The 23388-nt window shown below is 38.8% G+C and overlaps 1 protein-coding gene across 3 annotated transcripts; it reads right to left on the reverse strand.

Moving 5' to 3' along the window:
• Positions 1–10522: 10522 nt before the first annotated feature.
• Positions 10523–22901, reverse strand: LOC125240321 (glucose transporter GlcP-like). Of its 3 annotated transcripts, none has more exons than XM_048148205.1 (10): positions 22882–22901; positions 21971–22158; positions 21320–21549; positions 19321–19491; positions 18361–18513; positions 17205–17337; positions 15789–16006; positions 11673–11864; positions 10697–10928; positions 10523–10572 (listed from the first exon to the last, which is right to left on the reverse strand). In XM_048148205.1, the coding sequence occupies exons 2-9, from the start codon at positions 22029–22031 to the stop codon at positions 10701–10703; spliced, it is 1386 nt and encodes a 461-aa protein (XP_048004162.1). In that variant the 5' UTR covers positions 22032–22158; positions 22882–22901; the 3' UTR covers positions 10523–10572; positions 10697–10700. The 3 variants fall into 3 exon arrangements, with proteins under 3 accessions (XP_048004162.1, XP_048004163.1, XP_048004161.1); XM_048148206.1 differs by lacking the exon at positions 22882–22901 and adding an exon at positions 22849–22865; XM_048148204.1 differs by lacking the exon at positions 22882–22901 and having other exon boundaries at positions 21971–22222.
• Positions 22902–23388: the final 487 nt, after the last annotated feature.

Consider the following 23388-nt stretch of genomic DNA (forward strand, 5'->3'; position numbering starts at 1 on the left):
GCTGCTACACGCTCGGTAAATATTCTATCGAAACGCTAAAATTACCTATTTTTCATCACATTTGCTGTTTAAAGGTCTCATTGCGTCTACGTGTACTGAAGAATAATGTACTATTTTATTCCCAAGGGAATAATGGATTTAGTTTTAAAAATAATACAATCCGTCAGGCAAAGGATGTTTCAATCAGCCAAGTTTTTGCAAAACTGAAATTTGACTGTTAAGCTATAAAAAAAATATGATGGGTATAACCAAGAATTTTATATACATACTGGATATTGCACGCCGAACATTACGTTGAAGCCAGAAAATTTGACCTTGAATTACGTCACGCCGGTCTTGCATCTCTTTCTTTAGGGTGTCCATGATTAAGCATACATTAGGGATATCCCGCGGAATTTGACGTATTACGTTTATACGACTGATTAATTTTGTAACTTATTAAATTCAAATCCGATCAATCGTTTTATCACGAAAGTGAACATCCATCCTCACAAACTCAAAAAGTAAGGTACATTAGGGCAATTCCGAAAGTCGTCTAATTAGGAAAGTCGTATAGAAATCACCATTATTTCCGTCATATCAAGATTCCCCTTTCGGAATTATCTGAACATTTCTGTCATTCGGAATTACTCTAATGCACCTTACTAATTTGTCAACCGCCAATAAGGTCCATTTCTATACCACTCTGCAGTTACTTTGCCTTACGCCACAAAATACGGTACAGTTGACTGACCTGTATTTATTAAAAAATGTTTCAGTCACTTACATGTCACTTAAATGTTTCAGTTACCTGTGTGGTGACGGGTTAAGAATTTCACCACCCCCTTTCTTCCCGTGGGTGTCGTAGAAGGCGACTATGGGATATGGGTTAAATTGTGGCGTAGGCGAGAGGCTGGCAACCTGTCACTGCAATGTCACAGTTTCGTTTTCTTTCAACCCCTTATTTGCCAAGAGTGGCACAGAAGCTTTAGTAGTTTCATGTGTTCTGCCTACACCTTTATGGGATACAGGCGTGATTGTATGTATGTTTCAGTCACTTTAAACCATCACAACAATATTTTGGTAGAACTACTGGGAAAACTAATTAACTAGTCAGCTACCAAACCAGGTGGTTTGGTAGTTAACAATGTGGGAAAAATCCCCGTAGTTAGGGCTGGTAAAACTTGGTGGTAACTAGTGGGAATAGCCCCAGAAATATAAGGGAAGTATTTCGTCACTACTTTTAAAAAATCTCGTATCTCATGCTTCTCCTCAAAGTTAAAACACAGTAAGTCTATATGCATTCCATACATACTACTACATTTTTTTTAATTGACAGAAGATACAAGTTTTTTTCGAAGAAGTGACGATTTGTCAATAGGAAAAAAATTAAATACTAGGACATTTTACAACAGTATCTTTTCTTTATTTCTTTTAAGTCTTCAGGCTAGGCTATTAAATAAATTTTATAATACGAATATAAAAGTAAAATACAAAACCACTTACAAAACAATTAAAAAAAAACATATTATAAAAAACCTAACCTAGGGTGCCGCTAGCAGCGAGGCAGGGTCCAAGCTGCCGGTGGTTAAGGATGCAGAGAGAGGAACCGTCGGACTATCCGCGCCGTATCCAAGATCACCGCCTTCTGCATCTGATCCAACCACCTAGCGAGAGTCTCTCGAGATGTTGGTCGAGACTCTTCGCTATGAGACCGTTCGCTGAGACGACTATCGGGACAATGATCGTCGAATCAACATCCCACTTGGCGGTTATCTCGTGAGCCAAGTCCAGGTACTTACTGGACTTGTCCTTCTCGTTCTTCACGAGATTCTTATCATGGGGGATGGTGATGTCAACGAGCACGGCCCGGCGTTGCGATCGATCTATTATGACAATGTCAGGCTTATTAGCTACAATAGTCCTGTCCCCAACAAATGTCGACCGTACCGTCCTTCAGGACATATTTCCTGTAGTTCTGTTGTTCGTCATCATAACTTCGTCGGCAATTGCACAGGCAAAACCCAGTATCTTTATTTTTTAAGCGCCACCCCAAATCTCAAGGAAGGTGGTTCTCAATTCGTCTGTATTTTTACGTTTATTCCACGATATTATCTCCGTCGTTACTGGCCCGATTTTGAATTTTTTTGGTGATTGAATGTATATTGCATACAGATTGGTCCCATTTTATCACAACCCAGTTCTGATGTTGGGATCCTAGAGAAATTGAGGGAACTCCTCAAATCTGAAAGGTATAAATAAATATAGTGATTTTGGGTTTTTATAAGAACAGCATGCACTTACGTTCAGGAACGTACATTTGGTGCAGTGGAACTGCTGATGAAGATCAGAACGGAACTCCTTAAATTACTAATTACTCCTTTATCGGCACAATTGACAGCCAATGCTGTCTCCTTGTTTCATCTTTTGGAACACTGAAATGTTTAATATTATTCATGTTAATTGTAAAGACACTAACAATGGCTCCCCACAGACAGTCTTAAAAATTCATAATCTTAAAAAAAACTTGTATGCAATCTGACAGTTCAGATCTGTCAGTGTCTTGTCAGTGTCAGTTTGAACTGTCAGATTGCATACAAGTTTTTTTTAAGATTATGAATTTTTAAGACTGTCTGTGGGGAGCCAATAAATTTGGTATTATATACTGTGATATGAATTATGAACATAGAAACCGTACCAAGTTGATAGATTTAGCTCCATTCAATAAGAGTAAAATACCATGCATGAAAAAAGATTGGTCACCCTAGTCGTAAAACCACACATAGCTATTTTTTTCTTTAAAGGTCATATTTATCGTTCTAAACCTATTCGCGGGAATTTTGATATCATTTGAGACAATGAAAACAATATAATGATTAGAACTAACCAAGATTACAAGCAAAATAGAAGAAAATTGATTGTCAGTGAGGTTTATGAACATTTTGGTAAAATAAGTACTTACTTGTGAAATCTTATGTCGGATTTCGGTTTCCATTTACTTCCACAATGCTGCACTATGCAATACATTGCGCATAACTTAAGGAAACCGACGAAAAATGTTTATATCACAAAAGAAAACTCTGAATTGGTGAATTACTTTTGACAATTCTGACATATCGGGCATATTTCTTTATTATTAGTGTTCCCATAGTACGCAGGAGGTAAATACCGGAGAAATAAGGTTTTTGCTTGAGTGCTTTTTTGTATAATACAAAGAAAACTAAGTCAATTTGATTGAAGAATGTTTTATACGTTTTTTTTAGTAACTAATCTGGCAATACATCACAGTGTCGGAAAGAGATAGAACATAGGAGTAAAGGTGAATGAACCTGGCTTCAACTCATTGGTCGGCACGCACTATCCAGAGATATATATAAAATTCTTGGGTATAACGGTAAACTCTGTCAAACAAGTCTGTCAGTAAATAAGAACAAAGAAAACTATATGCATCCTTTTCTTTAAGGTGCTAGAGAAAAGGATACCTATAGTTTTCTTTGACAGACTTGTTTGACAGAGTATATGAAAAATGCATTTTATTCATGTTTTACAATTATTTCTGTTTGTTTTACATTAATTTTGTAAATTTCACGTAGATATATCGTTATAATTAGCAAACTGGCAGGATATTGTGACGGCCATCTCGATTTGCGCTTGACCGCGTTGCCATAGCAACGGGCAGTACAACAGAAAATTTAATGAAAACATGTCGACAAATATTTTGACGGACATGTAAAATAAGTTCAATTGTACATGCTTCTTCGAACATTGCAATAAATTGTGCTCAAAAAGCGTTTGTAATCAAGAACAAGGGATTTATATGAAGAATCCGATATTGGTGAAGATACTCGGTCGCAGCGGCACCGCCATTAATTGAAGGGTTTGCCTTATGATTTTTTTCCTCTGTGTTTTCCTCTCAAATGTGATGAAAAATATTGTGTGTAACCATAGAGGAATAAGTAAGGGAAGAGTTGTAACTCCATACATCAGTAAATGCGAGTTATTTGTAGTGACATCTATCGTCATCCACTCGTCAATCACGCGCCAACTAGCGTAAATTATCAGTACTGCTACTCGACACTAGGTGCCGACACTATTGCGTCTGCCAAAAATGTAATATTAAAACAGTTTACACCTTATATTTTAAGCTGAAGTAATTGAAAGCAAAGTACTGATTAATACTATTGTAATATTAGCTAAAAATTGTTGAGCAATAGACTTTTTGTTCGTCGTGACGTCTATTGACAAGTAGCAGTACTGATAATTTACGCTAGTTGGCGCGTGATTGACGAGTGAATGACGATAGATGTCACTACAAATAACTCGCATTTACTGATGTATGGAGTTACAACTCTTCCCTTACTTATTCCTCTATGGTGTAACTCAGGAGGTAAGGATTTTGTAAACTCGTGTCTATAACTCTCTCCAGCCTACGGCTGTCGCGAGGTATAAGACTCGTTGACAAAATCCCTCTTACCTCTCTTGTTGTACAATATACTATTATACCTTTGTTGACTTATAACAAATACGCTCCATTAATCATGAGCTTCTATTATTTCAGAAATTCAAAAGAGATTGAAATAATCGGTCGCGAGCCGACAACCAGAAGAATAAAAGCGCCCTCTTTAGACATACATGATGAAGCTTACTTAGTACACCTACTTACCAATAGATGACTCTTCCTTCAATCTGTCTACAACTCCTTTTAATGAAAAACATCTAAACTACTTAAAATGGTAGTACGGGTAGTACCACGGAAGTATAACTAAAGGGTAGTACTCAACAGTATATTGTTTACTAATTACAACCAAGTACTGCTACTCACCGTTAGATGGCACTGTCACGGGTTCCATTTCGCTAGTGCACATATTTCGCCACAGATGGCGTTTATTTTTCCTAGCCTATTATTCAATTCTGAATAAGAGTTTTTTCGCAAAAAAAATATTTTTGGCACAAACTTTTATCGCCGACATTACTTTTCTTTCTACTGCTTTCCGAGACGTTTCTAAAAACCCCTTACTCGATAAGGATAGGAATATGCACCCTGTTTTCACAAGTATGTGCAAGCGCGGATCCAGCTTCGTGCCCAGGGGGGGGGTCACCCCCATGACCCCCATGACCCCCCTCCCCCTGGATCCGCGCATGAGTATGTGATTAGTTATCAAAGAGGACCGAGTATTTTAGAGGGTTACTGTCGATGTAATCACAGTGCATAGACTGCCACCTCTCGACACAAGCTTAAAACTTTTGAACCTCCGTTTTGACAATTTGGGCCATATTCTTAGCTGGATATGTGTTAAAATGTCAAATATTAGTATAAGCGCCATCTAGCCGAGCGTCCCCCAAAGGTGTAACGCCATCTAGGACACCGTACCTTTTTAGGGTTCCGTACCAAAAAGGTACAACAGGAACCCTTATGGTGCGACTCTGTCCGTCTGTCTGCCCGTCTGTCACATTCCTAAATATCTCGAGAACTACTAATGCTATCAACTTGAAATTTGGAACAGTTGTGAACATTGTGAACCTCTACAAATAGAAGGTATAATTTTTTTTAAATTTATTAATTTTAATTGTAGAAAATGGCCAGAATGAAAGGGGGGCAAACTGTAAATTTCAAGTTACTAGGTCAAGTGGGGTATCGTTAGAAAGAGCTTAAATTGAACGTAAATAAACTATTTTTTATAATTTTTTTGTTGTGGAAAAAAAAAGAATTTTGAAGGAAAATGTAAAAAAAAATACCGTTCCCCCCCCCCCCTTATCTCCGAAGTTTACCAACGAAAAATTATGAAAATTTTAGGAAACATTGGTTTTATGCTATATATTACAGGAAAAATATAATCGTGTTTGTATCTTGAAAACTTTTTTTTTAATTCACAAAAAACTTTTCACATTTTTACTTTTAATTTACCCACCTTTGCGGATGTATATAGTACTTCAAATTAATACGAGATGTTACGTAAATCATCTTCTTTCCAATAAAGTAAAAATTGTTTAAATCGGTTAACATTATAAAGAATAATCCCTGAAAAACCAACATACTATGGTCGCGCAAATTAGTTAGCGAATTCACCGAGAGATGGCGCTATACACAATAATGCTCATTAGTACCTATACTTTTGTCTTCTAGTCAAGTCGTTAGAGTTATGTGAAAACATGAGATTATTTTAACTGGGGAGTTTGAAGTCGGTGGGCGAGTCCAACTCGCACTTGACCGGTTTTTTTTTTCTGTATGGTACTGGGGTACATTTTTTTCTTAGACTTTATCTGTCTAGATGGAGTTATATATGTCTTTGTTAGTTATGTAGTACTAAGTACTTAATAGAAGTAGAATCCATAAGGAAACCACCATCTTTAAACCTACTCAAATTTTAAGGAAATAACAAGAATTGCGGTTACCTATATAATATACAAGTATTAGCTTTTGCCCGCGGCTTCACTCGCGTTAAATTCGAAAATTATGGAATTTGGAACAAACTTCTACCCCCCCCCATTTTAGGGAAGTGGGGAGTAAAAGAGAGACAAAAAGTAGCCCATGTCACTCTCCACTACTTCCACTTAAAAAATCATGCCATTCGTCCCTCCGTCTTGCCGTGAAAGACGGACAAACACACTTTCCCATTTATAATATTCGTATGGATAAGAACATAATTAATACTACTGTCACTAGTCAGCATACTCAGTACCATTTATAAGTAGCAATGCACTCTGTCGCTTTAAAAACGCTAGCATTCCTCTCGCTTCTACACGAAGTCCGTTTTGAAAGTATATGTCAGCAACATCCAAGGATATCAGGAAAAACTGAAAATGAAGAGAGTTTCAATGAAAATCCCAAGAATACTTATTCGCAACATACGGAGAAAACATTACACTATTCTGTTCCAATGACGCGGCAAATTTGGATATGGAAAACGAAGGAAACTGCTTAGAGACAACCAAATTGAACAGCACTACCGTTCAGGCATTGATTAAGAAACCTTACGTTGGAGGATATGAATATATCTGCAAGACTGAAAGTTGCAGAGTGACTATAATTGTAAAAGTTATACCATCATTTTCTGTGAGCTCACCACGCGTTCGATACACACCAACTCTTGCAATTGACTATGCTGTATATTTCGTCCCTCGTGGAGATTCATATGAAAACACATTCAAGCTCTTTTTAATAGAAAGTAATAACAGGCAACATCTTCTCTGCTCATACGGCGCGGGAACGATTAAAAGGCTTTGTTACTCTGATAATCCTAAAGGATCAGGAAAATTGTTGCTACAAACATGTAATCAGGTCTTCTGTGATAATAAGACGTATATTTTCGAGCGCACTTCAATAGTTAAACTGGAATCTGCGACGGAATTACAGCTTTTAAATAAAACCTCGGATGGAGCACTGATAAAATGGTATTCAAAATTTGCCTGGTACAAGGAGAATGTTTTTAAAGTGGAGTATAGACTCCTAGCTTCACCGTGGCGGCAAACGAATTCGTCTTTGATACAAATTCCTCCTTATTCAGACTACTGCACTCTTCAACTAGCCCTGCCTTGTCCTGACACACATTACGAAGTGCGCGTCTTTGTAAGACATATTAGGGCGGTAGAAGACAAATATTGGTCTGATCCTACCCCTTCTTTATTCTTCTTTACGGATCAAAGCTCAGAAGATGTGGATCCTATATGTGACGAAGTTCTGCAAGAACCTGACCCGATAATGTCAGTTGAATCAGCTTTGGTTGAAATCGGTAAACTTATAAGAGAAACTACTAAAACAAGAATGGCGTTGAGAGCTAAAATAAGGGGTTTGAAGTTGAAGATTGCTAAGACCATAGATTAAATATAAGATCATACCATCCCATATATTAAAATGCGACCGCCTAAGAACGCGCATGGCGCCACAAAAAAATGTCTTGTAGCTTTCGATTATACTTGTAGATGGCGTTAAAGCTTTTGACATAGATTTATGGCTCGAAAGTGATACTTAACGCCAATCTACAAATAATCGATGTCAACAAGGCATTTTTTTGTGGCGCCATCTATGTGTGGTGTAGGGGTCTCTATTGGTTCCCATAATTTTTTTAGTCCGATTTTTACAATCCATAACGTTGTTAGTCATAATTTTTAATAGTCATATTATCATTAGTCATAAAGTTGAATGTCAGAAATTGGAGGTCAGATTTTTGCAAGTCATCATTATTGTTAGTCATAAACATTGTTTGGCATAATAATCAAATTGCATTTTGTATTATGGACATAATGTTGAAAGCAATAAACATGTTTGTCATAATTGTCGTAAAGTATATGTTCGCAAGTAATAATGATTACTGTCCACATTAACTTTAATCATAACATTCAATGGGATCTATATTATTTCTCATTATAAGGAACACAAGGTAACTAACGAACCTACCCGAGAAATGAAAATTTTCTCGTTGGGCTCACTGATTTTCCCGCCATTTCGTCTTTTACATGTTATGTGTTTAATTTTTTCATGTCGCTTTTAAGAATATTAGGCCCCGCCAGCGATTCGACGGAGCCCCGCTATGCGGGGCTCCTATTTCTGCTCTGAATGACACAAGGTAACTAACGAACCTACCCGAGAAATTAAAATTTTCTCGTTGGGCTCACTGATTTTCCCGCCATTTCGTCTTTTACATTTTATGTGTTTTATTTTTTCATGTTGCTTTTAAAAGTATTAGGCCCCGCCAGCGATTCGACGGAGCCTCGCTATGCGGGGCTCCTATTTCTGCTCTGAATGACACTAGGTAACTAACGAACCTACCCGAGAAATAAAAATTTTCTCGTTGGGCTCACTGATTTTCCCGCCATTTCGTCTTTTACATGTTATGTGTTTAATTTTTTCATGTTGCTTTTAAGAATATTAGGCCCGGCCAGCGATTCGACGGAGCCCCGCTATGCGGGGCTCCTATTTCTGCTCTGAATGACACAAGGTAACTAACGAATCTACCCGAGAAATGAAAATTTTCTCGTTGGGCTCACTGATTTTCCCGCCATTTCGTCTTTTACATGTTATGTGTTTTATTTTTTCATGTTGCTTTTAAAAGTATTAGGCCCCGCCAGCGATTCGACGGAGCCTCGCTATGCGGGGCTCCTATTTTTGCTCTGAATGACACAAGGTAACTAGCGATCTTAGCTGAGAAATGAGGATTAAAATACTCAATGAGCTCACTGATTTTCCCGCCATTTCTTCCTTTGCATGCTGATTTTTGTAGTATTCGGCTTCGTCAACGAGTAGAAGGGGGGCAGGGGTCCTATTTCCGTTCTAATGGACGCGAGGTAAATGCGGACTACCAATAAAGTCATAAGGTATAATGTATCGATTGTCCACATTTTCGTTAGTCATAATTTGGTTTTTCTCAAAAACGCGTAACTTTTCAGGATTGCCATAAAACAAACCTAACCTAACCTATCTATAGGTGTCCCTAATGAAACCGTTTCAGAATTATGACTAATGATAATCTGGCTAACAAAGGGATCCGTTTTAAATGTTATATTCATCAACTTTCTTGATTCTAAGATTATAGTATTCTATAATATGGGTTGTTAACGTTAGAACTATTAAACGTTATTCGTAACAAAGATTATGACTTATGAGGTTTATGCCTTAAAACTGTATGCAGAACAATCAGTAGGGCTTCAAAAAATATGCCTAGTAATATTTCTGGATAATTATTGTTATGCCTTTCAATTTTATACTCATTAACTTTATGACTTTTAAGGTTATGGCATCCAATATTATGGGTTGTTAATGTTAGTACCATTAAGCATTATTTGTAACAAAAATTATGACTAGTGATGTTTATGACCACAAAATATATGAATAACAACTTATGACTAACGAAATTCTGACCAAAATGTTTATGGGAAAGAAAGGGGTCCCGTGGTGTAGTGTATACGCATTCTTAGGCGGTCGCATTTTAATGTATGGGATGCAATCTTCTTCTTATATTTAATCTATCTATGCCAAGACTGAATTGTTGAGGGATGTATATGAATTGGTACTCATCATATACTATCGAACATTGTTACAATTATGTTATAATTAAATTAGAATTATGATACAAATAAAATAAATTACATTAATACGATATGAATCGATCCTTGTTTCTCATGAAATAAAACTGCGGAAACGGATTAAGTCGCATGCAATGAATTCACGATACATCTCTTCGTTTCGTTTTCGTTTCCGAACAATTTCATCATCATAATGCAACAAGATGGCGCTCGCCGCTGCGTTTAGTTTTATCTTTGCGCTGCGTTCACTGAGTCACAGGTCCGCGTCGTACAGCTGCGTTCGTGACCAATAAAATGGTCCCGACGGAAGACCAGCGCTGACCCTCGGGTTAGCATTTTATGCTGAGTCGGGACCATTTCGTGGTAACTTATATGTTTAATTTTCTTTTATTTGCTGTTTCTGTTTTCTTACTTGTGTATTTTGTAGTTATCACGAATAAATAATTGATTGATTGATTGATAATATCAGCCTTTTATCGTCCACTGCTGAGCATAGGCCTCTCTTCTAGTCCGCCAATTGTCGAACGGATGAAAAGATGTATTGTAAATTCATTATACGCAATATATTTATTTTTCTCTAAAAAAAAAAAAACAAAAAAAAGCAAAACAAAACTCCTGAACTTACCTTATTTAGTTACTAGTTATAATGTTAACTATTCTGGTGAGAAATAAATGGCTTTTTTTTAAATATATTTATTTTTCTAACATTTTCTGCTCAGCAATTCTTTGTTGATCTGTTCAAGAGTCTTCCCTTTCGTTTCTGGCATTATAACGCCACAGACTATAACGCCAAATAGATTGACAATGGCAAATGTAAAGAATATCGTTTGCATCCCGAAGTGTTCAGTTATTATTGCGAACAGGAGAGTCTGGGACCCGGCCAGCGACCAGCCGTATGTCGAGATGACGCCGATCACTTTTGATCTCATCTGAAAAAAAAGTGATAAGTACAAGAACTTTATTTTTCTTAAATTTTGGTATGTACCTAGTCGCGTATGTAGAACGAACGCGGTCAGAATGTAGCACATACAGTACAAGATAATATAAATAATAGAGAAACTTATACGTACTAGTTTATTAAATAGTATTTTTTCTACTCGTCGACTGTAATCTGTCAATTAGGACACCACAGACTAAAGTGCTAACTTTTCAGTGTTGATACTCTATGGCAGTTCCAACTCAACTATAATAATCTCATTATAGTTGACTTTAGTTAACTGTAATAATTTCAAAAAAAGAAAGAAAAAAATCGTATGGGACAATTTTTTTTACTACTAGGATTGAAAAAGCTAGTAATTCTGAGTAGAAATAGCATTTTTTTTTCTCAAAACTATCACACTTAAGTGGCAAAAAAAAAGAAATGCTCCTGTAAGACATTAGTGAACCGTGGAGAAACATACTTACATACATACATACATACAATCACGCCTGTATCCCATAAAGGGGTAGGCAGAGCACATGAAACTATTAAAGCTTCAGTGCCACTCTTGGCAAATAAGGGGTTGAAAGAAAACGAAACTGTGGCATTGCAGTGACAGGTGCCAGCCTCTCGCCTACGCCACAATTTAACCCATATCCCATAGTCGCCTTCTACGACACCCACGGGAAGAAGGGGGTGGTGAAATTCTTAACCCGTCACCACACAGGTAACACACTACAGAACAGAAACATACTTGTACGTTAAATATCTCGGAGATGATGATGAACGGTAGCGACATCATTTGTCCGCTGGCGAACAGACAGACACCGATGCTGACGACCGGGATCCATGGCGGCACGTGACCTCCACCTTGAAGAATCACGAGCGCTGTCCCCATTATGGCCAGTGGGACGCCAGTGAACACCGCTCCTACCATTATCAGGGGCTGCAAATATAATATTAAAATTTTGAAAAAACCCCCGACCGCGACATAGTGGACCGATTACCATCAAACATGGCTAAGAACACTCCCGACTAATTCAGCTTTCAAACAAATAAAACTAAATCAAAATCGGTTCATCCGTTCGAGAGCTACGATGCCACAGACACACACACAGACAGACAAACAGACAGACAGACAGACAGACAGACAGACACGTCAAACTTATAACACCCCGTCGTTTTTGCGTCGGGGGTTAAAAACTAGCGTGAGACACTGACATATTAAACATGTAAAATCGGGTAACTCATGCGTAAAATTGTCGAAAGTCCGAAGTCCGTGTGGATGAGCCCTTAGCGAATGACGTAGTGAGTGTAGTGTGCAACCCAACAAATGACAATTATGCCGAAAGTGAGGGTAGTTTCGCACCGCCCCTGCCGACGCCCCCGCGCCGAGCCAACGGTCGCAGCAGTCTGCGTCGGGATACCATCGGCATCGAGCGTGCTGAATGAAAATGCTCCTCGTTACGGAGCGAAACATGTCGAGCGACCTTCAACAATTTTACGTGAGTTACCCGATTTTACATGTTTAATATGCTGCAAATATAAATACAACATATAGTATGAATTTTCTGAGATGATTTTTTGGCTTTCGCCGCCGTAATCTGTTAAACAAAAGCCTTTGTTTCTATTATTCACAGCACGTGCTAAAGTCTCAGTGTAGTTAAAAAGCAACTATCATGATGATAATAAGGTTCAAATCCATAAAAAGCCCTTTCGGAGATAACACGTTTTGTCATCTTCAATAGTTATTTGTTATACAAGGGGGCAAAGTTGTATTTTAACGCCGAGTGTGGAATTGAAAACCGAGCAAGTGGAAGGATTCTATAGTTGAACCACGAGCGAAGCGAGTGGTTCGAGAATAGAATCCTGAACTTGCGAGTTTTTTAACACACGAGAAGTAAAATACATTTGCACCCGAGTGTAACACAAAACTTTTCCCCTCACTATAGCGAGGAAACTACAACGCCAAAAATGCGTTTATCACTGCTTCCAGTAGTTCCACAGGTGGTAAATCATCTTGATTACTAGATTCACCTACTTTTATCAATTTTAAAGCAGTTAATTTGACCTTTTTCAAGGTCAAAATACTTTACCCACTTGTGGATAAAATGCGTTTTTACCCGCTGGTATTAAAGGACAAAACACGTGTTTCCGAGCTAGTGAGGGGAAAAAAAGTTACCTGCGTACTGTAAACTGTTTCATAAATTTGAACCTTATTGTTATCATGATAGTTGCTTTTTAACTACACTGAGACTTTAGCACGTGCTGTGGAAACGGGAGCTAGCCGCCGTGAATAATAGAAACAAAGGCTTTTGTTTAACAGATTACGGCAAAAGCCAAAAATTCATCTCAGAAAATTTATACTAGTATAACTAGATTGGACACTAGAGAAAGACTAAGACTAGATTGAGGGCTGGAGAAAGGAAGGGGAGGCCTTTGCCCAGCAGTGGGGCACCATACAGGCTAATTAAAAAAATAACCTAACCACAAAATTAAAATTTTGAAAAAACCCCCGACCGCGACATAGTTGACCGATTTTCATGAAACATGGCTAAGAACACTCCTGACTAACTCAGCTTTCAGACAAAAAAAACTAAATCAAAATCGGTTCATTCGTTCGGGAGCTACGATGCCACAGACAGACACACACAGACAGACAAACAGACAGACAGACAGACAGACAGACAGACAGACAGACAGACAGACAGACAGACAGACAGACAGACAGACAGACAGACAGACAGACGGACAGACAGACAGACACGTCAAACTTATAACACCCATTCGTTTTTGCGTCGGGCGTTAAAAACTAGATTTTGCCCGCGGCTTCGCTCACGTTTCGGAATACCGAATATCCAAATTCCACACAAACTTCCACCCCCCAATTTAAGGAAGTTAGGGGGTTAGAAAGAGACATAAAGTAGCCTATGTCACTCTGCATTCCTTCATCTATATCCACTTAAAAAATTAAGTCAATTCGTCGCTCCGTTTTGCCGTGAAAGACGGACAAACAAACAAACACACACTTTTCCATTTATAATATTAGTAAGGAGCTTTAGTAGTTTCATGTGCCCTGCCTACCCCTTTATGGGATACAGGCGTGATTGTATGTATGTATGTAATATTAGTAAGGATATATCGGTCCCGGGTTCAAATCCCGGCTCCTACCAATGATTTTTTCGGAACTTATGTGCGAAATTTCATTTGATATTTGCCAGTCGCTTTTAGATAACCTAACCACAAAATTAGTGGACCGATTTTCATGAAACATGGCTAAGAACACTCCCGACTAACATAGCTTTCAAATAAAAAAAACTAAATCGAAATCGGTTCATCCGTTCAGGAGCTACGATGCCACAGACAGACACACACACAGACAGACAAACAGACAGACAGACAGACAGACGGACAGACAGACAGACACGTCAAACTTATAACACCCCGTCGTTTTTGCGTCGGGGGTTAATAAAAGAAAACACCGTGAAGAAAACACTTCCTTCCCGTGTGGTGACGGGTGAAGAATTTCATCACCCCCTTTCTTCCCGTGGGTGTCGTAAGAGTGGCTGTGGGATATGGATTTACACAATTTAACTGCGGCGTAGGCGAGAGGCTAGCAACCTGTCACTGCAATGTCACAATTTGGATTTTTCAACTCCTTTTTGCCAAGAGTGGCACATAAACTTAATAGTTCATCGTGCTCTGCTTACCCCTTTACGGGATACAGGCGTTATGCGTATGTTATTACCTTCCTCCCGAATTTCTCAATAGTAACAGCGGACAGCAGCGACCCCAGCGTCATGAGCGCGGGAATGGTCAGCGCTTGCACCTCGGGCCCGAACGTCACGCCTGCGTGATCCAGGATCATTGAGCCGTATGCCGTGATCCCGTAGTCGCCGCCGACAGCTAGCAGCGTGATCACCAGGAATGGTATACAGCCCGCTCACGTTGTTTTTAACCCCCGACGCAAAACGACGGGGTGTTATAAGTTTGACGTGTCTGTCTGTCTGTCTGTCTGTTTGTCTGTCTGTCTGTGTGTCTGTGTGTGTCTGTCTGTGGCATGGCAGCTCCCGAACGGATGAACCGACTTAGATTTAGTTTTTTTTGTCTGAAAGCTGATTTAGTGAGGAGTGTTCTTTTGTTTCTTCAAAATTTTAATTGTGTGGTTATTGCCAAGAGTGGCACTTAAACTTAGTAGTTCATGTGCTCTGCCTACCCATTTACGGGATACAGGCGTGATGTATGTGTGTATGTTATTACCTTCCTCCCGAATTTCTCAATAGTAACAGCGGACAGCAGTGAGCCCAGCGTCATGAGCGCGGGAATGGTCAGCGCTTGCACCTCGGGCGCGAACGTCACGCCTGCGTGCTCCAGGATCATTGAGCCGTATGCCGTGATCGTCGCCGCCAACAGCTAGCAGCGTGATCACCAGGAACATATACAGCCCGCTCAGTACGTTGTTTTTATTAAAGAGTTCCTTTCTGTGTCCAGTATCGAATCAGCCAAAATATCTGACAATCGGTTTGACCTAGTGGACTAACCTTGCCTGCTAAGACGACTGTCCTGGCCCCGTAGCCGAATGGCATTGCTCCGACGCGAAACGAAACGAACCGCCGCGAAAGTTAGTCTGGCCAATATGCAAGAGCGATACAGATAGATATCTACGAGCGTTTCGTTTGAGCGTTTGTGCCATTCGGCTACGCACCCTGGGTTCGGATCCCGGTGAAGGCATTTATTTGTGTGATGAGCGTATTTGTATACGTCGTTATCTAAGTACCTATGACACAAGCCTTGTTGAGCTTACCGTGGGACTCTGTCAATCTGTGTAAGAATATCCTATTAATATTGTATTATTTATTGTATTTATTACCTTCCTCCCGAATTTCTCAATAGTAACAGCGGACAGAAGTGACCCCAGCGTCATGAGCGCGGGAATGGTCAGCGCTTGCACCTCGGGCGCGAACGTCACGCCTGCGTGATCCAGGATCATTGAGCCGTATGCCGTGATCCCGTAGTCACCGCCGACAGCTAGCAGCGTGATCACCAGGAACGATATGCAGACCGCACGGCGTGATGAAGGGTTGGACACTGAAATAGCAGATTGTGACATTGAATAGGGATGACGACTACATAAATAACCTAAACACAAAATTAAAATTTTCGAAAAACACCCGACTGTGACATAGTACCTAGATCGATCATGAAACATAGCTAAGAACACTCCCGACTAACTCAGCTTTCAGACAAAATAAACTAAATCGGTTTATCCGTTCGGGAGCTACGATGCCACAGACACACACACACACAGACAGACAGACAAACAGACAGACAGACAGACACGTCAAACTTATAACACCCCTTCGTTTTTACGTCGGGGGATAAAAATTGGCATTCTGTTTAGTCCGTTAGATCGTCCAAAAATACTCAACACATATTTTTCGCTTTATCTAATTAATGAAAACATACAAAGATATAGAACATCAAAGTTCGGAGTGGGGGCTTGTGACTTGAAAAATTGTACGCACGCACTGCGTTGTAATTTTTCGTTTACGAGAAAAAAGAAAAAATACATGTCTAAAATTATTTGATAATCTAACTGACGGACTAATTAGTTTTTTTGAGTCGTCTCGCCTATTGACCATCACATTGGGAGTCTTCGCATTCGGTGAGAAGTGGACACATGAGTAAGAACAAATGTGCAAACCTTCGAAGAACAGCGACGAGTGGTATTTGACGCCAAGCGCGACAAGATAAAGGCCCGACCACCCGCGGTCATCCACACTAATATTATAAATGGGAAAGTGTGTGTCTGTTTGTTTGTCCGTCTTTAACGGCAAAACGGAGCGACGAATTAACGTGATGCTTTAAGTGGAGATAGTTGAAGAGATGGAGAGTGACGCGTGATTGTCGCTAGATGTCACTTAACTATGCCTATACAAATAACCCGCATTTACTGATGTGTGAAGTTACAACTCTTCCTTAATTATTCCTCTATGATAATATTGAAAGTTAGTACACGTTTTGACGACCGGTCTGGCGCAGTCGGTAGTGACCCTGGCTGCTACGCCGCAGTCCCGGGTTCGAATCCCGGTAAGGGCATTTATTTGTGTGATAATCACAGATATTTGTTCCTGAGTCATGGATGTTTTCTACGTATATAAGTATTTATATATTATATATATCGTTGTCTGAGTACCCACAACACAAGCCTTCTTGAGCTTACCGTGGGCCTCAGTCAATCTGTGTAAAAATGTCCTAAAGTTAGTACAGTACATAGGATACTTACATATAGATTTCCAAGATACTGCGGGTAGGTTATCAGTCGTCAACATCTCGTTTTTCAATATGGACACGTCCCGTTCAAGCATCTTGTGGTTTTCGTCCACCTCTCGTAGCCAGGACATCACTTTGATGGCTTCCTGAATATTACAGAAAGACAACTTACTGTCAAACTACCACTAATGTCAAAGAGAAGTGCCTAGTACTGGAATGGAACCCTATGAGGTACCTCTACAAGAAATTACAGCCCAAAGAATCTGGAACTTACGATATTTAATCACAAAGGGCCATAACAAAAGATCACTGCTGATCGACGTGACGCAGAAGCGCCCATAATACACACAAATATCTGACAAACTAAAGTTACTGTCAAATTAAAACGTGTGATCACGGTTCACAGTGCATACACTGCCATCTCTCGACGCAGGATTAAAACTTTTCAACCTCAGTTTTGACAATTTGGCCCAATATTCTTAACTTGATATGTGTTAAAATTGTCAAATATAAATATAAGCGCCATCTAACCGACCGACCTCAAAGTCGACCAAAGGTGTAGCGCCAATAGCGCCATCTAGTCGACCGTACATTATTTTTGATGGTCCCGAAGTACGTTTTGTTCTTAGACTTTATCTGTCTATTCGGAGTTATATGTCTGTTGGTTATGCGTATGCTCAGAGAGGATCGAGTATTATAGAGAGTTATTACTGTCAAATTAAAATGTGTGGTCACAATCACAGTACATACACTGCCGTCTCTCGACACAGTGTTAAAACTTTTGAACCTTAGTTTTGACAATTCGGCCTAATATTCTTAATTATGATATGATATTACGAATTTCACTCACTGCCGCTGCAAGGAGTTACCAAATCTCTTGAAATTGTTTGAGCGCGTTTGAATATTACATATAAACTCATTTCTGTTTCTTTTTGTTCAAAATACTGATTCTTCGCAAAAATTACTTAAGTTCCTACTAAAAAGGAGGCGCTTAAGCCCTTCTTGTGGTGTACGGAACCCTTGCAATGCGAGTACAACTCACACTTGGCCGGTTTTATGATCTTCAATTGTTTGACTGTTGCACGCCCGATATGAGCGTGAACTCATGCCTCACACCTCACAGTTTATTAGTTACTTACCTATTATTTATTATTATTATTTAATTTTACCTCAACCCTCCCCCTCTTGACCAGGTACGCCGGTGTCTCCGGTATCCAAAACATGGCGGCCAGGTTCAGGATCGGAACCCACACCATCACCCATAGCAACGTGTAGTAGCCGAGGTAAGGTGCCATGGCGTACATTATCAACATGCCGAGGCTCTGAAATAGAAATAGATTTATTTTAAAACATTACCAGCCGGCGTATCATGCTGCCAATTTTATCACTTATCCACGTGGATAAGACATCTGTCACTCTCACACTGACATACTTGCTAAAGCGTGACGGATGCTTTATCCACGTGGATAAGTGATAAAATTGCAGCATGATACGCCGGCAGGAACTTAAGTACAGTATAAAGGACGACTCAGTAGTTAATCTCCCGCGATCGGTATTTGGCTCTCTCGCACGCGCCACGCGCGAAATTGGCGGCGCAAGTACTCTCTGCACCTCGCTGCGTGCGAGGGCTACTCAAGGACAAACCGCACGGCGCAAAATTTTGTTAGAAGAATTATTACTGAGTCGTCCTTATTATAGAGCGATTATTATACCTCTAGAGCGAAAATGTTTCATCAGCTTTATACGTCGACTCAGGACACTGTATGATCTTCAATTAGACGCTAGATGTCACTACCCATAACTTGCATTTACTGGTATGGAGCTACAACTCTTTCTTTACTTATTCATCTATGGCTTTATGCAGCTTCAACCACACATAGATGGCGCCACAAAAAAGTGTCTTGTAGCTTTCGATTATACTTGTAGATGGCGTTAAGTGTCACTTTTGACATAGATGTATGGCTCGAAAGTGTCACCCCAATCTACAAATAATCGATGGCAACAAGGCATTTTTTTGGCGCCATCTATGTGTGGTGTAGTGTATGTTCTTCGGCGGTCGCATTTTAATGTATGGGATGGAATGATCTTCTTATATTTCATCTATGCTTATACTAAGTAGGTATACTTACTTGTAGCAGGATCCCTGAAGACGCAAGATAACCTCTTATGGAGTCTTGAGCCATTTCTTTAACATAAGCAGGTGCCACGCAAAAGGAACCCGCCGCTGCGATGCCGGCCAACACTTGGGAGACGATCAGACAGGCCGGGTGCGCTGATACCAGTTTTAAGGCAAAACCGAACTGAAATAACCACAAAAAAAATTGAAAATCCCGACATAGTCACATCTCGGACACTGGCGATCAAATATATGAAAGAGGCGCCTTCACTTACAGACACATGTCTTGTCGTGTAGGTGAACGCGTACCATACAAGCTTGTATTTTTGAAATATGACAGGTTGACTGTTCGCGTTTTTGACAGGCGGTAACTGTGAGGTAACCGAGAGGGGGTGGGCACTGACAGATCTTCAGCGTCAGGAACGGTCAGTTTGCCATACTGTACGGTAGTACTCTTTATTATACTGTGACATAGTGGACCGATTTCCATGAAACATAGCTAAGAACACTCCCGACTAATTCAGCTTTCAAACAAAAAAAATCTAAATCGGTTCATGCGTTAGTCCGTCAGGGAGCAACGATGCCACAGATACACAGACTCAAACAAACAGACCGACAGACACGTCAAACTTATAACACCCCGTTGTTTTTGCGTCGGGGGTTAAAATGGATTGCGATCTGTTATTAGAAACATGTATGGTATTTATTTATTTATTTAAACTTTACTGCACATTTGAAAAAAAAAGTATTAATGGTGGACTTTAACTATAAAACTCCCGTGAAACGTATTTTAAAATATTTTAAGCGGGTCACTCACGTACGGGTATGCGTCGCGCTCTCGACATGTAAAGTCGGGGTCGCTACTCTTGAGAAAGATGCTCGAAAATTGGATCGAAACATGTCGAACGCTATATCGACTTAATACGTGAGTAACCCGCTTAAAATATTTTTCCTACTCCCGTACTGTTATTCGTGAGTTACAAGGTCGTGCATAGAACTTTAAAACCCTGCATAAAAGATGTCAGGACAAGTCTATCTAGTCTATACCCTGAAAACATTTAGTAGAAGTAGCACGATATAGCTGTTACAGTTCAGTAAATAGATTGCTACCAACTTAACAAACCAATTCGCAGAGTCGAGACTCCTTCGTTTTCTGCTGCGTTCATTGGCGACGCGTCGAATCGCATTCAAATGGCTCGATTCGTCTTAGTGGCCAGGCTTCAAAGAACCATACCATAGACAGTTTTATTTTCATGTTTGCACTCAAACTGCATTTTCAAAATGGTAGGCGGTCCACTAGATAACTAAGATGACTGAAAGTAGGTATTTGTTGATTTATAATTTTCTTTCAAAATAAGTGCTTGGTCGTAGAAAAAGTATTGTATGCAACGGTGTTTAACTGAGTCAAAAAATGCTCGTGGCGTCTTTATTAACAATTTTCGGCTTCGCCTCAAATTGTTACCCACGCCACTAACCTTTTTTGACCTCTTTTAACCACCAGTTGCATAAAATACTATTTAAATGGTGGTTTTAATGCCTTAACCGTATATCCATACTTAATATTATAAATGGGAAAGAGTGTATGTCTGTTTACTTGTCCGTCTTTCACGGACAGACGAATAGATTAGATTTTTTATAATAGAGAGTTACATAGGCTACTTTTTGTCTCTTTCCTAAAATGGGGGGGTGGAAGTTTGTATGGAGTATTCCGCAATTTTGAAATTTATCGCCATCGAAGCGGTCAAAAGCTATTTGACTAAATATTTAAATAAATAAATAAATAAATAAATAATAAATAAATATTATAGGACATTTTTACACAGATTGACTGAGGCCCACGGTAAGCTCAAGAAGGCTTGTGTTGTGGGTACTCAGACAACGATATATATATATATATAAATACTTATATACGTAGAAAACATCCATGACTCAGGAACAAATATCTGTGCTCATCACACAAATAAATGCCCTTACCGGGATTCGAACCCTATTATATTTGAACTTTAACTTACAATTTGTGGTGTCGCGATCATCATCAACGTGACACGGCGTCCTACAGCGTCAGCTAGATATCCAAACGCTACAGCCGTGGATATGGCAGCAATGCTCATACCACTAGCTACCAGTGAGATCTCGCTTGTGGTGAGGGGACGGCCGGACGGACTGAGTTCTGATTGGAGGAGACCCATCACTGGCGAGATCCAACCGTTCTGTAGACCGTAGGTTAGGAACGGTGTTGTTGCTAAAAAAAAAATATGAAAATGAGTAGAAAATTTGACTCACTTCCTGGTTTCCAAATGAGCTGCACTCAAAATTTTGCACAGACACATCATGTGACAATATTATGGTATCATGGAGCATCTGATGATGGAGCAGAAAGCTGGTCATTGGCACTATGTTATGAAACGTCGTATCCCCATCGAGTAAGGGGTTTTTAGAAACGTCTCGGAGAGCAGTAGATGACTGTTGAAAGAAAGATACAGTCGGTGATAAAAGCTTGTGTCAAAAATGATTTTTTTTTTTTGCAAAAAAAAACTTTTTTTTATATAATAGACAATATTTTAGGTGATAAAATAGCTATTTGAAAGAATGGCACGCGTGTGTAAAGTTACTACAGACAGTAAAGTTATAGACTTATTAGTAGTAATATAAAATAAACTTACCAATAGCACCTATAATCCATTGTTTATATATTGTGCCCTCTTTGGTGTCTTTAACTGTCATTTTGTTTTATTGTAATCCGCAATATTTCACACAAAACACTTGCGAATAATAATAATCTAACATATGTTGTAGGACGATAATTATTTTAAATAGATTGTCATCAACCCAGTAGAGTATTTTCATTGAACTACACAAAAAGTAATTATTAATTGTGTAAGCATATATTTTTGGAGCACACGTGTTTATATTAGTGCATATGACTATGCTTTATAATGAAATGTATAGTTAAACTTTTTAGTTTATTTTACGCAAATAATTTCTTCCTTAATAAAATAAGTTTTTTTTTAAAATAGCTAATTATATATTGTGGCCTCTTTAGTGTCTTTAACTGTTAGTTTTAAGATTTAGTTTAATTTAGATTAGTTTGTTTAATTTGTTTTTAATTAATTAGTAATTAATTTGTTTATCGATTTTGTTTATGTTAATGATTTTTGTATAAGTTTACTTTACACGCATCATTAATATGGTTCTCTAGTATCTATATTTTTCTTAATTATAAATATTAACCTGTATATATTTTACAGAAGTCAACTTATATTACTAAATGTTGGTAACAAAATAGGATCAATTAAAATTTGTTGACGTGGCTATGTACAAAGTTGCCGGGAATTGCTCATTTAGTTTAATTTAGATTAGTTTTTAATTTAATTTTAATTATTTAGTAATTAATTTGTTTATCGTTTTTTAGTTGTTTTTAATGTTTAATTTGTATAACCAGACAATATACTGACAGACATAATACAGACAGACATGACACGTCAATATTTTTTTTTTCAAACCCCGTTTTTTGCGTCGGGGGTGAATAATTCGTATTTACTCTTAATAAAATGAATTTGAGTAAGTAACTAACAGTGTTACACTAAAGTGTTGTTCGTTCTATCAGCAGCACATTTAAAGGCTCCATACAAAGAGCCTCCCTCCTATAAATGTGTCATTATCTAGTATTGTTTGTATATTACACACTATAAAGATAATTAATACGATGACTTTCTTGGCTTAAGCATTATTTAGTTTAGTTTACACGTTTTAATTGCACAACGTGACGAAATTCTAAATTAGCAATATGTCAAACATTTTTAGGGTTCCGTAGTCAACTAGGAACCCTTATAGTTTCGCCATGTCTGTCTGTCCGTCCGTCCGTCCGCGGATAATCTCAGTAACCGTAAGCACTAGAAAGCTGAAATTTGGTACCAATATGTATATCAATCACGCAAACAAAGTGCAAAAATAAAAAATGGAAAAAAATGTTTTATTAGGGTACCTCCCCTACATGTAAAGTGGGGGCTGATATTTTTTTTCGTTCTAACCCCAACGTGTGATATATTGTTGGATAGGTATTTAAATATGAATAAGGGTT

This window comes from Leguminivora glycinivorella, chromosome 27, assembly GCF_023078275.1.
Source record: "Leguminivora glycinivorella isolate SPB_JAAS2020 chromosome 27, LegGlyc_1.1, whole genome shotgun sequence".
Classification (NCBI taxonomy): Eukaryota; Metazoa; Arthropoda; class Insecta; order Lepidoptera; family Tortricidae; genus Leguminivora; species Leguminivora glycinivorella.